The sequence below is a fragment of the Jaculus jaculus genome, chromosome 6, assembly GCF_020740685.1.
Source record: "Jaculus jaculus isolate mJacJac1 chromosome 6, mJacJac1.mat.Y.cur, whole genome shotgun sequence".
Taxonomy (NCBI): Eukaryota; Metazoa; Chordata; class Mammalia; order Rodentia; family Dipodidae; genus Jaculus; species Jaculus jaculus.
In genome coordinates, this window is record NC_059107.1 from 4,246,787 (window position 1) to 4,262,637 (window position 15,851).

Below are 15,851 nucleotides of genomic sequence, written 5' to 3' on the forward strand. Positions count from 1 at the left end.
TGGGCACTGGGGAGCCAAACTCAGGTCCTCATGCTTGCATGGCAAGCGCTTTGCTCCCTGAGCCACCTCCCCGGCCCCGGGGCTTGTATCTTCTGATATCTCCAGGCTGAGCCCAGGCCTGAAAAGCCCCGAGCATGGGCTGTTAGCCCGGAGCCCTCACGCCCGCTGCTGCACAGTTCCCTGCATGTGTGCACGGGCCGGCTCTCCCAGGACATGTCCTTGAGCTCAGTCAGAAAACGTGCCAGGTGACTTACATTGATGTCTTCCAGGCCCAGGAAGTTGAGGGTGAGCCCGTTGCGCTTCCAGATGATTGGTGGCCTCAGGGGTCCATGGATAGCGCAGGTCAGCACTGTGCTCAGCCCCACGGTCACTGTGGTCACACTGACCCTGTCCTTGGGGGCCAGGCTCAGCTGAACCACCTCTGTAGAGGGAGAGGAGATTACAGTCAAGTGCAGGCCCACGGGGTGGGGGGTGTTAAGTCTCAGCTGTAGGTGAACAGTCATGAATTCACTCAGGAGCAGGGTTCAGGGGGGGTCCAGGACCCTGACAGCATTTACATGTGGCCCACTAATGGCATAATTGCACACATTTTTGCTGGGTGATGGGTCATGACTCAAGTCTAATGCCAGAAAGGTTCCGAGAGTCAAAGTAAGCCAGAGACCACAGATGGGGTACTGGGGCCCCCTGTGGCTATGGATCCTGGGTGGGGCTGAGAACAACGGCTGCCAGGCCTAGCCATCCAGCAGAGAAGCCGGGGAGCCAGATTTGGGCCAGGCTGCTTCTGGCCGCCTGTCCTAATGAAGCCAGAGCTGCTAAGTGCGGTCAAGGTCGGCTGGTGAAGCTACAGGCATCTTGTCTATCTGGGGGCAGCTTAAAGGTTGCACTGTCTGAAGTCTGGGGGACGGACTGGCTGACCTTTGAAGGGCTGATTCTGTCTGAAGACTCACTGAGCTCAGGTTTAGATTTCTGCTCTGTGACCATGCACTGAGGTCTTTCTTTTTCTTGAAATGTACCTCAGGCCAGCCAGATTGTGAATCCTTGCTACTTTATACTCATAACTGACACCGAGAATGGATGGTTTTTAGGCAAATGGGAAGGGTCCTTGCCACTTTGGGCTTTGAGAAATTCTCCGGATTTGTGAAAAACCAATCAAACTCAGACTGCTCAACTGCAGGCCTGGGATCAGGTTGTGGGTGTGTGTGTGTGTGTGGGGGGGGGGGTAGGACTGACTACTCCCTATATTTTCTGCATATCTGACCACTCAAGGACCAAGGGGTCAGGCTGGCTTGGAGAGGGAGGTCTGTGTGTAGTCTGGGATGCCGACAAAAATGCCAGGTGGTGTTGGCCGGGGTGTCCTCCAAGGACCCTGGGACAAGCACCAAGCTGAGAGCCGGGGGCTCTGACTCAGTGGGATGCTGAGAGTTGAAAGCACCACCCCAGGCCACGCAGCTGGACGTTCGGGCCGCGTGGGGCTGGGGAAGGAGGAGAGGCAGGCGCGCAGGTGCGGCGGGCGGGAGCTTGACTTGCCAGCAGGCGCCGGGGAACACATCAGAAGCAACTGCTTCCTCACCATCGTGCGGCCCTGCCTGGGCCCACTCCATCAGAACTTGATTGTTGGGTGGGTGGACAATGGAGCCGTGGAGGTCAAGGAGCAAAAGAGCCAAGAAAGAAGGCCAGTGGGGAGGGACAGTCACAGAGAGCAAATGGGATGCCGGGTGAAGGAGCCCGCAGGAGGAAAGATAAGCACCAAGTGATGGCTGCCAATGTAGCCGGCATACTATTTCGCAAACATCACAGGGATGCATTTCAAGTTCCCTCGTAAACCACACCCCTCCTGGGCCCTCCCAGTTTGGAGTCAGGAGGCCCATTGCCCAGGGCAGGAGGACAACAGACCCAGGTTTCAGAGACTGAGGAGGGAGAGAAGGGTGCTGAAATTGCGTAGTTCACCGCCTCACCCTGGGGACCCTCGGGCATCAGAACACAGGTGACCCTGCCTGGGAGCTGCCATGCTGTGGAATCAGGGAGAGGATAGAAGGCCCCTCCTGACCCAGGGGACTGTGGGATTGGAAAGAGCTGTGTGGGGAAGAGGGGATCAGGGGATTCTGAAGAATGCTGGACCTTCCCCATAGCCAGTTGCCCCCAGCTGTGAACCAGAACCCCTGTGGCTCCTGACAGCCTCTGGCTGTAACCAAGAACCTCACAGTATACTGGACAAGAGCCTTGAGGGCTGGAGTGAGGGGCAGCACCCGGCTTCCAGGCTAGGCGCTCGGGTCAACGGCAGGTACAAGGCTCAACTGTGGCCTGGAGGGAAGTCCTCTTAGTGGGACCTAGGGACGGAACGCTGCTACTTCCCCGTTACCTGGAAGCCAGTCTGGAGAGTGGCTGGGATGTGGACAGAGAAGCATTTTTCTTATGGAAGAGCATTCTTTTGTGGACAATTGTAGTTATCAGCCTGGCCTGGTTCCCTGACTCCCTGTTCCCCTGTGCTGAAGGCAGTGAGAACCGAGGAGATGAGCCGCCCCTCGCGCAGCAGCCGGGGCCCAGGTGAAACCTCAGAGGAACCGGTGAGCTGAGCGTGAGTGCTGCTTCCACGGACAGCCTGACAACCAGCGCCAGGGTGGTGGAGACAGACACTGAGGAGACTCGAAACACGCCAAAGCAGAAATCCAGAAGCCGCTGAGAGCTCAACACTAAAACACACTTAAAGCACGCCCACCACACCTCAGGGAAGTTTGTGGGAGAGGGGCCGGAATGATTGTAAGAACAGGGTGGGAAGGACTATCCAGAGGCATTGCCCCCCACCCCTGACGATGGCTGACTGCTGCTCTCCCAGCTCACCCCCCCCATGGTGAGTGTCAGCAGTCCCCCTGAGGAGGGCCATCACTGGAATGGGGACAGGGAGGAGGGACATAATGGCACCAACACATGATGTGCCCAAACAAAGTTTCTACTTAATAAAAAAGCTAAACAATAAGAAATCCACCCCCCCCCCCAAAGTCTATAAACCTGGCGTGGTGGTGCACGCCTTTAATCCCAGCACTCAGGAGGCAGAGGTAGGAGGATCACTGTGAATTCAAGGCCACCCTGAGTGAGTTCCAGGTCAGCCTGAGCTACAGTGAGATCCTACCTCTAAAAACCACAAGAAGGGGAAGTATAGAACTGAACAGAAAATTCCCAAATGAAGAAATACAAATGGTTAATACATATATTTTAAAACTTGAAAGAGAATTATCAACTTGGCCCCAGCTCTCCAATTCAGCACCAGCTTTCTCCTGTGCCATAGAGCTTGGGCAGGGGTTGGATGAGTCACAGAAGTCCTCAACATATCCTCTGTACATGGCTTCTACGAACTAGAAGGAGAGGGGCTGGAGGCAGGGCGTCCCCCGGGCTCCGGAGCTCCCAAGCTACGCTGTGGCTCCCCAGCATCGGCCTCCCATCTCTAGCTAATCCACACACACGCTCCTGCCCCTCTGCACGCGCTCCTGGGTAGGGGGGCATCCAAAGGTCTTCTCGGTTGACCTCGAGGCCCGAGAACAGTGCTATTCAAGGCGGGAAGGCCCCGGGGGGAAATGGACAGCGCGGGTTGGGGAAGGACAGACTAACGGTGGGGGTCCTGCAAGCTCAGGCTCTTATGTGCAATGCAGCACCACCGTGAAGTATAGGATCCCCTCCTCTGTGGAACCTGAGAGTCACAAATTTCAAGCACCTTAGAGCAGGTCTGGAGGAGCCTGGAGCCCAGACCTCCCGGCGGGTTGGCAGCTTCTTGGATCCCTGGAAGCGGGAAGCTGGCTCTGGCGGCCTCCCCATAGCTGTCGCCATCATCTGTGTGGATGAGGACGTACTCGGTGCCCAGGAAAGACGCACGCAAAACTAGAAGGCGTGAGTACTGACGGAACCATCGTAATTCTGCTCCTATCAGCTACACAAATATTAACCAAACAGCAAATATTTGGATCATTTAAAGTTTAATTAAATGAATGTTTTATTGGATTTAATTTGTGCCAATATTCCCTAGCTCTTTTTAAAATTCTGAAGAGATTTATGGCCAGCGAAGCTTCTCCTCCCACCCTTGTTCTTCTCTGTGGTGCTCAGCAAGCTCGCCCTGCTTCCAGGCGGAGGGGGAAGGCCACGGCTTTATGGGGATGATTTCCGGGGAGAACTAGAGCTCAAGGGAACACAGGACCCCTGGCCTCTGAGCCTGGCTCTGCGGCGACAAGCTGGTCCCTTCCTGTGTGGCATCAAGAAATGGGGGCTTGGGCTAAGACAGCGACAGGCCCGCACCGCATTGGTTCCTTTTGTCATTGCTGTAACCAGATACATGACAGGAAGCACCTCAGGGAAGGAAGGGCTTCTCTCTGGCTCACAGCTCCAGGGGATATAGTGGCATCCAGTGGGGGAGGCGTGGTGGCCGGGGCATGCAGCCCATGGGACGCTGCTCCCCGTCCAAGGCGGTCTCTCATACTGAGCCAGGCTCTGTGGATGCGCCTCACAGACGCATCCGGGGGTCTACCTTGTCGGCGACTCCAGGTCCAGTGAGGGCGACCACCGAGATCAACATCGCGCCGCTGCTAGGCTCCATGGCCCTCGGTGGTGGATGTCCCTGTCCCTACAGAGCCCTCAGGGCTCCAGGCCTTTCTGCTCTGCTCGTCTTAACCCCAACTGGCACTTGCTTTTGCTCTTTGCCCACCATCGTCCGAGTGGCACTTCAAGCAGAAGTGGGGGTCGCCAAACCCCACGTGAGCTTCTCTCATGACGCTCCCTCCCCTTTGTTACAGGCTCCCTAAAGCCTCCTAGTAGCCCCCTCCAGGATGGCCCCCCTCCCATATGTCCCTGTTGGTCCTTCTAGGACAAAGCATGTCTGCAGCTCTGCTCACAGGCCGCCGTGGCCTCATTTCCCTTAGCTGTACCACGTAGAGTTCAGAATGGCCCCGACTCTGCCCCATCTTGTCTCCAACATTATGCACCTGCCACCTTCCCACTCCAGCTACAATTTTTTGGAGATGGATGTCTCTGTTATGAGGACTGGCACTGGAAAGTTGCTGGGTGAGGAGGGACTTTTTTTTTTTTTCGAGGTAGAGTCTTGCTCTAGCTCAGGCTGACTTGGAGTTCACTATGTTGTTTCAGGGTAGCCTCGAACTCATGGCAATCCTCCTACCTCTGCTTCCCGAGTGCTGGAATTAAAGGCGTGCACCACCATGCCCGGCTATGAGGAGGGATTTTTGAGGAAGGAAAGAAGTCAGGGGGTCCGTGGAGTTTGGACACCCATCATGCCTTGGGTCAGGCCTTAGCGTTTCAGTAGGCTTCTTGCTTCCCTCTGGTGTGAAGAGCCAGGGGGAGACCTGTGATGACTGTCCAGTCAGCACAAGTGGGTTCCTTTCAATGTGGATGATTTTCAGAGATGGGCCCTTCAGAGGCCCAGCGGGTCGTGTGCTCCAGGCCAGGGCCCCAGTGGGGCGGTTAGGCCGCCTGTCTGCTGACCAGCACAGCATTTGACACATAGTAGGTAGACTGAGGCCGAGAGCTCTGTGTAGACCTGCAGACCAGCGTGGAGATACAACCTCGGCATTGCACACAGCAGCCCCGACCTTTCTGCCTACACAGGTGGATGCTGGAGAGGAGGGCCTGCTGGGAGCACACAGGCCTTCTGTGGTAGCTTGGATGTGTGTCCCCCATCGACTCAGGTGTTTTGTGACTGTAACTGGGGTCTTCCGCTGCCTGGCTAGAAGAGGTGTCTCTGGGGGCGGACCCTGGGGTCCAGCCCCTAAGGTGTGTCTGGGGCGGCTGAGCTCTGGGGCAGAGGGAGGTCCTGCTAACTCCTGGTTTTGCGTTCGTTGCTTTTGGTGTTTTCTGGCTGTTTGGTTGTTTCTCTCTGCTTGGAGGTGTGGAAGCAGCTTTTTCCGCCACTGATAGAGTTTTCCCTGGATTTGTAAGCTTGAGATAAACCCCTTCCTCCCATCACCCGCGTGGGTTTGGATGCTCATCCCAGAAACACGGAATAGACTACAACGCCTTCCATAAGCAGGCTTCGTGCCCGGCGATCAGCAAGTTAGATATGAAGTACCGGGAAAGCTGCAGCTGTGTCCTGGGAGGCGTGCCGACCTGACAGTCACGGGACCCTCGGTGTACGGTCAGTGTGCTCCCGTTACCTCAGCAGCCAAGGCCCAGGGCCTTTCCCCATGCATGCGCATTCACAAACATCCTCACACGACCTCACATCATAATCGTGGTTTTTTAAAACAGTATTTTTGGGCCGGAGAGATGGCTTAGTGGTTAAGGCACTTGCCTGTGAAGCCTAAGGACCCAGGTTCAACTCCCCAGAACCCACGTAAGCCAGATGCACAAGGTGGCGTATGCGTCTGGAGTTCCACTTCAGTGGTTAGAGGCCCTGGCATGCTAACTCTCTCCCTCATAAAAAATGAACCAATAAAAATTACTTATTATTTTGAGAGAGAGAAAGAGAGAGACAGACAGACAGACACAGAGAGAGAATAGGTGCACCAGGACCTCCAGCAGTCAAACTCCAGATGCATGTGATATCTTGTGCATCTGGTTTACATGGGTACTGGAGAACCAAACTTGGGCCCTTAGGCATTGTAGGCAAGTGCCTTAAGTGCTAAGCCATCTCTCCAGCCCTGTAATCATGGTTTTGATGCACCCCATCCCCTGTGGGCTTTTTATAGAGGCTCATGGGAAGAAATAGCCCAAAAGGGAGATCCAGTCCTTCATGATTTGAGAGAGAAGGAACATCCATTTCATAAATATTCATAAAACTGCTTTAAAACTCACAACAGAGGGCTGGAGAGATGGCTTAGTGGTTAAGGCACTTGCCTGCAAAGCCTAAGAACTCATGTTCAACTCTCCAGATCCCGCTTGAGCTGACGCAAACACACGACATTGCACACATGTACTAGATGGCGCACGAGTCTGGAGTTCGGTTGTACTGGCTGGAGGCCCTGGCGCACCAGTTCTCTCTTCCACTCTCTCTTTCTCTATCTCATAAAGAAATTTAAAAAAAAAGGGATTGAGGGATGGCTTAGTGGTTAAGGCACTTGCATGCAAAGCCCAAGAACCCAGGTTTGATTACCCAGGACCCATGTAGGTCAGATGCACAAGGTGGCACATGTGCCTGGAGTTCATTTGTAGTGGCTAGAGACCCTGGCACACCCATTACCTCCTTCCCTCTCTCCCTCCCTCTCTCTCTCTCAAATAAATAAAAATAAAAATAAATAGAAAAATAAAATTCACAACATAGAATTCACCTTGGGGCAGCCCACTCTAGCCTCTCTTTGAAGTGTTTACTGTGTTTTTCTATATAAACTTCTGCTTGGGATGTGTACATCTCTTGACTGAATTCTTTTCTTTTTTGTTTATTTTTATTTATTGAGAGCAACAGAGAAAGAGGGAGAGAGAGAGAGAGAGAGACAGAGAGAGAGAATGGATGTGTCAGAGCCTCCAGTCATTGCAAATGAACTCCAGATGCGTACGCCCCCTTGTGCATCTGGCTAACGTAGGTCTTGGGGAATCGAGCCTCGAACTGGGTTCCTTAGGCTTCACAGGGAAGCGCTTAACTGCTAAACCATCTCTCCAGCTCCTGAATTCTTTTGTTTAAGAAGACAAGAGCCAGCCGGGTGTGGTGGCGCATGCCTTTAATCCCAGCACTCGGGAGGCAGAGGTAGGAGAATGGCTGTGTGTTTGAGGCCCCTCAAAGACTACACAGTTAATTCCAGAACAGCCTGAGGGGGGCGGGGCAGGAAGACAAGACAAGTGTCTAGGAGGCTCTGCATGCCAAAGCTCATCTGCATCTTCCCGGAGGCCGTGCGCACAAGTTCAGCTGTTGCAGAACTGGGTCTTAGGCCCCTGTGACAGCTTTGCCTCCATCTCACAGTGAACTTGAACGCGACGAGATGCTCACAAACCCATCAGCACTCACTCAGACAGGACTCTGGTGCTTCGCAGCCAGGGAAATGAAATGTCTCAAATTCTCATCAAGTTGGTGTTAGTTTTCTCATGTCAGAAATGTACTAATGGGACACATCCCTACCTAGGTGTTCACCATGTTTCAAATGATGGTTTTGGTGAAAAGACCCTGTCAAAAGCTCAACCAACCTGGCAATGTATCGATATTTTTAAAAAAATTATTTATTTATTTGAGAGAGAAAGAGGGAGAGAGAGAGAGAGAGAGAGAGAGACAGAGAGAGGGCGAATGGGCACATCAGGGCCTCCAGCCACTGCAAATGAATTACAGATGCATGCATTACCTTGTGCATCTGGCTTACATGGGTCCTCGGGAATCAAACCTGGGTTCTTAGGCTTTGCAGGCAAGCACCTTAACTGCTAAGCCATTCTCCAGCCCTGTATAATATTTTTGACAGGACCTTGACGGATGCACACAGGCTGAGGGGCTGCTGAAGAATTAGGGCAATGTGGGGTGGAGAAATGGCTCAGCAGTTAAGGCGCCTGCCTGCAAAGCCTGATAAACCAGGCTTGATTCCCCAGTACCCACTCACATAAAGCCAGATGCACAAGGTGGCACAGGCATGTGGAGTTTTTTTACATCAGCTAGAGGCCCTGGTGTGCCCGTACTCATTCTTTTTCTCTCTCCTTGCAAATAAATAAATGAGATAAAAAAAGACAGGCTCTGTCTCAAACCTGGTGGAAAGCAAAGATTGACACCCTAAGGTTGGCCTCTGATCTCTACCCATGTGCTGTGGTATACGTGTACCCATTTAAGTGCCCCCTCCCCACACATGCACACACACACCACATACACATATACATGCAACCCCTGCCCCTCCTCCAAAGAATAGATCGTTTGGGCCTCTTGCCAGGGAACGGTGCTTGGGTCGTGCGTGTGTGTGTGTGTGTGTGTGTGTGTGTGTGCGCGTGCATGTGCATGTGTGTGTGTTTGCTGTGCTGGGAACCAGGTCTAGGAACATATGCTTTTTGGTGCTTCTGTTTCCTTGACCAGACGACTGCCACAGCGAGCTCCTTTCAGCCACCTGGTGGAACCGCAGGCGGGAGGCTGAGAGCAGGATATTTTCGTGCAGGGCATCTTGACACGTGTGGTTGGTGTACCAGCGTGGCTCTGGGCCAGCTAGACTTGCTCCAAGGCTACACAAGAGGGCACTTGTAAGTATGCACCCTGTTTCTTTTTCTTTTCTTTCTAACTTTTTATTTTTGGTTTTTCGAGGTAGGGTCTCACTCTAGCCCAGGCTGACCTGGAATTCACTATGTAGTCTCGGGGTGGCCTCGAGCTCACAGCGATCCTCCTACCTCTGCCTCCCGAGTGCTGGGATTAAAGGCGTGCGCCACCATGCCCGGCTGCACCCTGTTTCTTTACCCGTAATCTGTTCCCATGTTTCTGCCGTTGTCACAGCCCCTTTTGCTTCTTCCTTTTGGCGATGCCAATATACATATTAATTATCTGCAGGTTTGGGGTTGTTTACTTTTCCAGTTGACTTATGTTGCTTGGTGTCACTTCAGCCTGTGTTACAGTGTATCGCATGTACTCTCTGGTATAAGCGAACGTCTTTGTTAGCTGCATGCGCAAGGAAACCAGACCTGCTTGACTTCCTTTGTATCTGCCATAGTCGAGACGTTGCCTGGCACAGAGAAGGGCCGCGCCCCGAGCGTGGTGGCGCACGCCTTTAATCCCAAGCCCTTGGGAGGCAGAGGGAGGCAAATCACTGTGGGTTCAAGGCTACCCTGGGATTACAGAGTGAGTTCCAAGTCAGCCTGGGCTACAGTGAGACCCTGCCTTGAAGAAAACAAAAAAGGGATTTAATAAGTAGTTCTATGCAGGTGAATAATTGGGCATTCATTCAGCTATTGTTTTTAAATATTATTTATTTGTTTAATTGATTTATTTGCTAGAGAGAGGGAGGGAGGAAGAGATTGGATGCACCAGGTCCTCTTGGCACTGCAGATGAACTCCAGGTACATGTGCTGATTTGCATATCTGGCTTTATGTGGGAATTGGGGAATTGAACCTGGCCTGGCAGGCTTTGTAAGCAAGTGCCTTTAGCCATCAGCTCTTCTCCTCACCCATCATTAAGCTATGATTAGCTGAGCACCCACTATGTGTCAGGAGATAGTGGAGAAACACTGGCCAACAAACAGGCTTGGTGCCTGCCAACCTGCAGCTCACGGCTCAGTAAAGGACGAGGAGTGTTACGCGTGGGGGAGAGGGGCAGCCAGGAGCTGTCCACGGACACTGGAAGATTGTCCTCGGCTCCTGCGGGCCCTGGGTGCCCTGTCTGTCCGTGCCACTCCTGTGTCCCCAGAGCAGGAGACAGGCCCATGTTCTGCCCTCATGTTGCCCCAGCCTGGCGTAGGTTCTCCTTGCTTACATGAGGGGTCAGCACAGGGACAGGGTCACCCAGGGATCTCAAGAGTTTGGGGGTTCGGTCTTGCCTCCATTGGCCAACAAACTTATCCATTATCTAGAAAAATACTGCCATTATGATGGCTTTATGAGGAGGACTGGGAAGTCAGAACAGAATTCAGTGGCCTGTGCTGTGATACCCCTGCCCCAGGGTGTCCCGGGCTGTTAAAATGAGGCAGGCAGCAGAGGCACCAGTTGGAAGGAATAAGAGGTCAGTGCTGAGGAGGAAAGCCCAGGGCCTCCTGGTCATCAGGGTGTGTGGCTGTCTTGGGGTGATGCAGCAGCTTTCCCTCCCTCCCTTTCTCCCTGCCCCTCCCCGTGCTTGTTCAGAGGACGCCTCGGTTTGGCCAGTCTCCCACGCCCCGCCATGTCCTCTGAAGGATGATGGAAACATGCCTGCTCAAGATATTTGGAAAAGGATAGGCTGGGGATGTACTTAGTAACTGGAGCCCTTGCCTCACACGGACAAGGTTCTGGGTTGAATTCCCGGCACTGCCAAGTGAAAGAATCCTACTGTCTGTTACTTGGGCGACTTTGGGGAAAAGGACGTTAAAAGCTAGTTACTGCAACTTTCAGAAATTCATCCAGATAGCTAAGGTGGGGCACAGAACCCTGACAGGCTGCTGGTAAGGAGAAGCAGACAGCTTCCCCCTCTCCAGCAAGAGCGCTGCGGGCCATTTCCCGACCCCGGAGACGCGAGGGGCCCGTGTGGCTGGGTCTGCTGGACCTGGCCTTACTCACTGCATCATGGTGAAGGTTACTTTGTGTGTCCATCTGACTGGGCTATGGGGTCCCCAGATATTTGTTCAAACATTATGCTGGGGTGTCTGTGAGGTTTTTCTGGATGAGATGAACACTGGGGTCTGTACACTGAGTAAAGCAGATTACCCCCTTACTGTGGGTGGGCTTTATCTAATCCCAGTCCTGACTGGAACAAAAGGCCCAGGAACAGGGGCCTGCTCCTGCCTGGGCACTGAGGTAGGATGCTGCCTGCTCCTGGCTCTTGAGGCTGTTGGACTTCCAGGCTGGGACTTATGCCATCGGCCCCTATACCACTCAGCCAGGCGCCGGCAGAGCTTGGGTCCTGGCCGCCTTGAGAAGTGTATGGGCCGATTGTTAATACTAAAAAACAAAACAAAACAAAAAATATCTTTCCATCTCTCTATCTCTACAAGCGACCTCTTTTTTGTGTATGTTGTGGTGTGTACATGTGTGGATGTGTTCATGCGCATGTGTGTGTGTGTGGCCGTCAGAGGTCGACATTGAGGGTGGGGTCTATCCTAAATTGCTCCCCACTGTATTCTTCCGAGATAGGGTTTCTCACCGATTTGGTTAGACAAGCTAGCTAGCCTTGGAACTCTTCCTCTCAGCCCGGGGGTGCAGGTCCCTGCCACACCCGCGGTCCACACCGATGCTGGGGACCTGAGCTCAGGTCTTCATGCTGTGTGACAAGCGCTTTACCCGTGATCTCTGCCCCGCATCTCTCCACCTCCGTCTCTCCCATCGCTTCCTTTTCTCAGGCTCACACAGTCATTCACACTCTCCCCTCCCCTCCTCCAGGGACCCCAGAGTCGCATCAGCAGAAGCGAAGAGCCTGGCCTCTGGGTTGTTGTTTTTGGGGAACCACCTGACCCCGTCGCATTGGTCGAGGGTGAGAACGCAGTCTTTCTGTGCTGCACTGCTGACATTTTGGGGTTTCTATAGAGGCAGGCTGGTTGTTATGATTACCTAGTAACCCCTAAGAAGGGAAGGACACGCACGTCAGCGTCTTTCCACTGAACATTTGCATGGGGCTTGGGGGGGTGGGCCTCTGAGAGGGGCCAAGAAGTCTGAGCAACTTCCCCAGCCCAGAAGATTCTCTTTCTGCCCCAAGCCCCTGAGTGCCTTTCTTGCTGGGAGCTGGTTCCCTCACCCCACACTGCCACAGTGCCTGGATGCCCTGCTCAAGGGGGGCATCTCGGAGTGGGCTGGGATTATCAACAAACGACACAGTATAATAAGCATGATGCAAAGAGCCAGATGGCGAGGGTGCCATCCAGTGAGACCCACTGTGACACTCAGCTAGGTAGACGGCTCTCTGGGTAGGACACCATATATGTCAAGCCTCGGGGGAGGTGGACATTTCCAGAGAACAATTCATACTCCCCGAGGCAGAGTGGGACAAAAGTTCTCTATGGACGAGGGACCCCGAGTGGCTGGAGCAATGAACAAGGCATGTGTGCATGTGTGCGTGTGTGCGTGCGTGCGTGTGTGCATGTGTGTGTGTGTGTGTATGTGCGCGCACAGGTGCAGCAGCCGGATGGGAAGTGGCCCTGTGGAGCAGGCCGAGCCAAGGCAAGGACTTCTGGCTTTGATTTCAGGAGCTGGAGACTGACAAGCGGTTCTTAGATCAAGGAGGGCTGCAAGTGATTCCCGTGTCAAAGGATCACCCTGGCTGCTGTGTGAATAAGGCCGTCCTGGGTGAGGGGAGAGGCGGTGGGAGACGGAGGGCCAAGGTGTGAGCAGCTCGGGAATCCCGGGAACAGGCAGCCAGGACTAGCCAGGCTCATGGTCAGTTTGGATGAAGGCCAGGAGGGGGCTGTCCCTGCCTGCTCCTCTCCCCCCACAGAGCTGTTCCCGCAGGAGGATGGGACTGGGGGGGGGGGGCAGAGATCCTGAGCACCTGCTCCCTGCTGGAGCTCTCGCTCCTCTCCTCTCGATAGCCCTCAACACCTTCCCAAGTGTTTGATCTGAGCTGGAGATTAGAGCCACTTCTCTGAGCCTCCCTGAGTGAATAAGCTTTGAAGCATTCTGCAAGCCCTCAGGAAGAGAGACGTCCCCACTGTCTAGATCCCTCCTCCCTAGTGCCCTGGGGTCCCAGCAGACCCCACAAGCAGAGAGGCCACATAGGGAGTCTTCCCTCGCCTCCTCTGCACACTGAGGCTGTAGGACCTGGAAAGAGCACGGATGACCAGACCTTGCTTTCTGGTTAATTACTCCACTCCCGCCCCCCCGTCCGAGGATGCTCAGCCACGGCCTTGTTTTGTGACCAGGCCTCGGCAGACAGCCCGCTTAGGAGAGAGGTCTGCACTCGCCTCTGAGCCCACTTCTGTGAGCTCCTAATGCAGAATTCTAGGCCTTTGGCGCTTCTGCCCACTCCTCCCTTCTGCCCAGCTCATGGCTGCACAGCCCATTTCTAGCCTGGCTCCTCACCCCTGGTCCCTTACCTCCCGGTGCTGGCCCCCTGCGGAGCACCCCGTGATGCTCTGGTTTTAGGGCGCATCTGGGGAGCTGTAGCTTTGCCCCTGAGCCTTCATGCACACGGCAGAGGGCCCCACAGAGCCCAGCTGTGGCAGTGAGGAGGCTGGCAGAGACGTTGGCATCAGTGGGGCAGCCTGGCTCAGAGCTCCAGTGTGAAAGATCCTTGTCCCTCACTAATGTGAAACTGTGGGCACAGGCAGGAAAGGGGAGACAGGGCGAGGACAGGCCTCAGGGACAGCAGCAGAGTGCAACTTTCCTGCTAGGAATGAAGAGATTTTTAAAGGGACATTGGTGCCCCTCTTTTTGACTATCAGGCTATTGAAGCAGTGGACCCTGAGGACTGGAAACTCCCCCCAGGAATCTCATGTTGGCCCAGTGCCAGCCAGGGCCGGAACCATCTTCTGCTCAGTTGTGACGTCGTCAGGCCGTCTGCAGGACAGAGAGAAGGGCAGTCTGTGGTGGTGGAGCCACACTTTGCCCAGGACTTCTTAGTCACACACAGCCCTTGTCCTCCATTTAACTCCAGGCCTCATGGGACAGGGGGCTCTGGAGATGGGCCTGGGGGTCGCTGGGCCTCGGTATTTGTCATTCTTCTCAACGTGGCCATGTGGAATGAGTCTTCTTTGTCTGCTTTTCACATTTCCTGTTCCTTTAGTCGATGTATTAAGGATGGGTGGCTGAGCCTTGCTTGTTAGAACCATCAGGGCCCAGGCTCCTCTGCTGAAACTCTGGTAGCAAGAGGGTGCTAGAGTCAGGCTGGAAGGCCCCAAGATGATGGGTAGCAATTTGGATTTCATTCTCTGAGAAGCTGTCTGAGGCTTAGCAGGAGGCTAAGATACTCTGACTTGTACATTTAAAGATCATCTGTGCGTGACTGAAAAATCTCCAGTTTCTTAACAGAAAACCCCGGTGACAGCTTTTGGGACAGGTTAATCCCTTAATTGTAGAGTGTCCTTTGGTCTCTAGGCATGCCACCTCTGCATCTATTAACGCAGGGTCCCTGCATTAATAGTCCCAGCTAAAAGTTCTAAATTGGTAACTGAGTTACCTCCCTGTAGCTTTATCTGGTTTATGACATTCGACTTGCTAGTTCTTTCACTAGATCCACACAAGGCCTGGTCATCTGGTTAAGGGTTTGAAGCAGACATAGCTGTGAACCAGAAACTGTGTCACTGTCACTGCTGGTCACACTAAAGTTGTTCATTTCCTTAGTATACGGCCCACAGGATGTGAGATAGCTACAAGGGACTGGTTTTGTACACTGTACACCCTTCGTCTTTTACGCGTACACCATAGGGTTGCACATTATCCTCCTGCGTATGGACAGCTTCAATAAAGCGCTGTGTCAATCTGCTAAAAAAAAAAAAAAAAAAGTCCCAGCTCTGGGCACCATGCTACCTGTTGATAGAGGATGCATGAGCCCAGACATCCTTCCCCCACACTCCAAACTGACACCCCCAAGGTGTTGTGAGCCAGATTTGTGCCATGCCGTCCCTGAAGCCACTGTGACAAGAGCAGCCCTGGCTGGCTCGGGGAAGCCCTGCCTGCTGAGGAAGCTGTCAGAAAAAAAGGAAGGAAGAGTGCTTGGTAGTTGTGTAGAGGGGACAACGTGCTGGTGGGAGCAAGAGGGGGCACAGTTAGGGTGACTGGACCCCTGAAGGTAAAACTGACAGGAAAGTTTGCACTTGCTAGAAGTCAAAGATGATCTGATTTCTTATCTCTTACCTAGTTCCCTAGACCTGCTTTTTTTTTTTTTTAAATAAACAACCAGGACCACCCTGCCTGGGAGGGAGGCCTTTCATAGGAAAAATTGTGGTTGATTAAGTTCAGCCCCCAGAACTTGGTCTCAGGGCTAGCCTCTTCCTGAGATACACTCTAACCCTAACCAACCAACTGTCCCTCTGTTCACCTGAGCTGGAAGAGAGCCCACCACCGTAAGGTTATAAACACCTTTACAAGGGGAGGGCAGGCTCTCGACCACTTGGGAACTTCCAGCTGTGATTGGGTTTTGCCTTCAGCTGGGCTGGGACTGGTTTGGTCCAGGCCCAGCTGGGTTGAGCCAAAAGGAGATTTCCCTAAGTCTTACTCTTCACAGGGGCTCCTTTACCCCCTCTGGCTCCCCACATGGAAGGGGCTCCTTGAACTTTCTTTTCTTTCCACAGTTATTTTTTCAGGCCCTCCATGTGGGATCTCTAGCCACATGAATGCATTTCCTTGACTCTGTACT

General features: G+C 53.5%; 1 protein-coding gene across 2 annotated transcripts in view; it reads right to left on the reverse strand.

Moving 5' to 3' along the window:
- Fstl4 (follistatin like 4) overlaps positions 1–15,851 on the reverse strand; it is a 448,062-nt gene that overhangs the window by 47,423 nt on the left and 384,788 nt on the right. For both annotated transcript variants that reach the window (XM_004666513.2, XM_045153541.1), the window contains exon 7: positions 255–421. In XM_004666513.2, the coding sequence (XP_004666570.2) occupies positions 255–421 (167 nt within the window). The remainder of the gene's footprint in view (positions 1–254; positions 422–15,851) is intronic.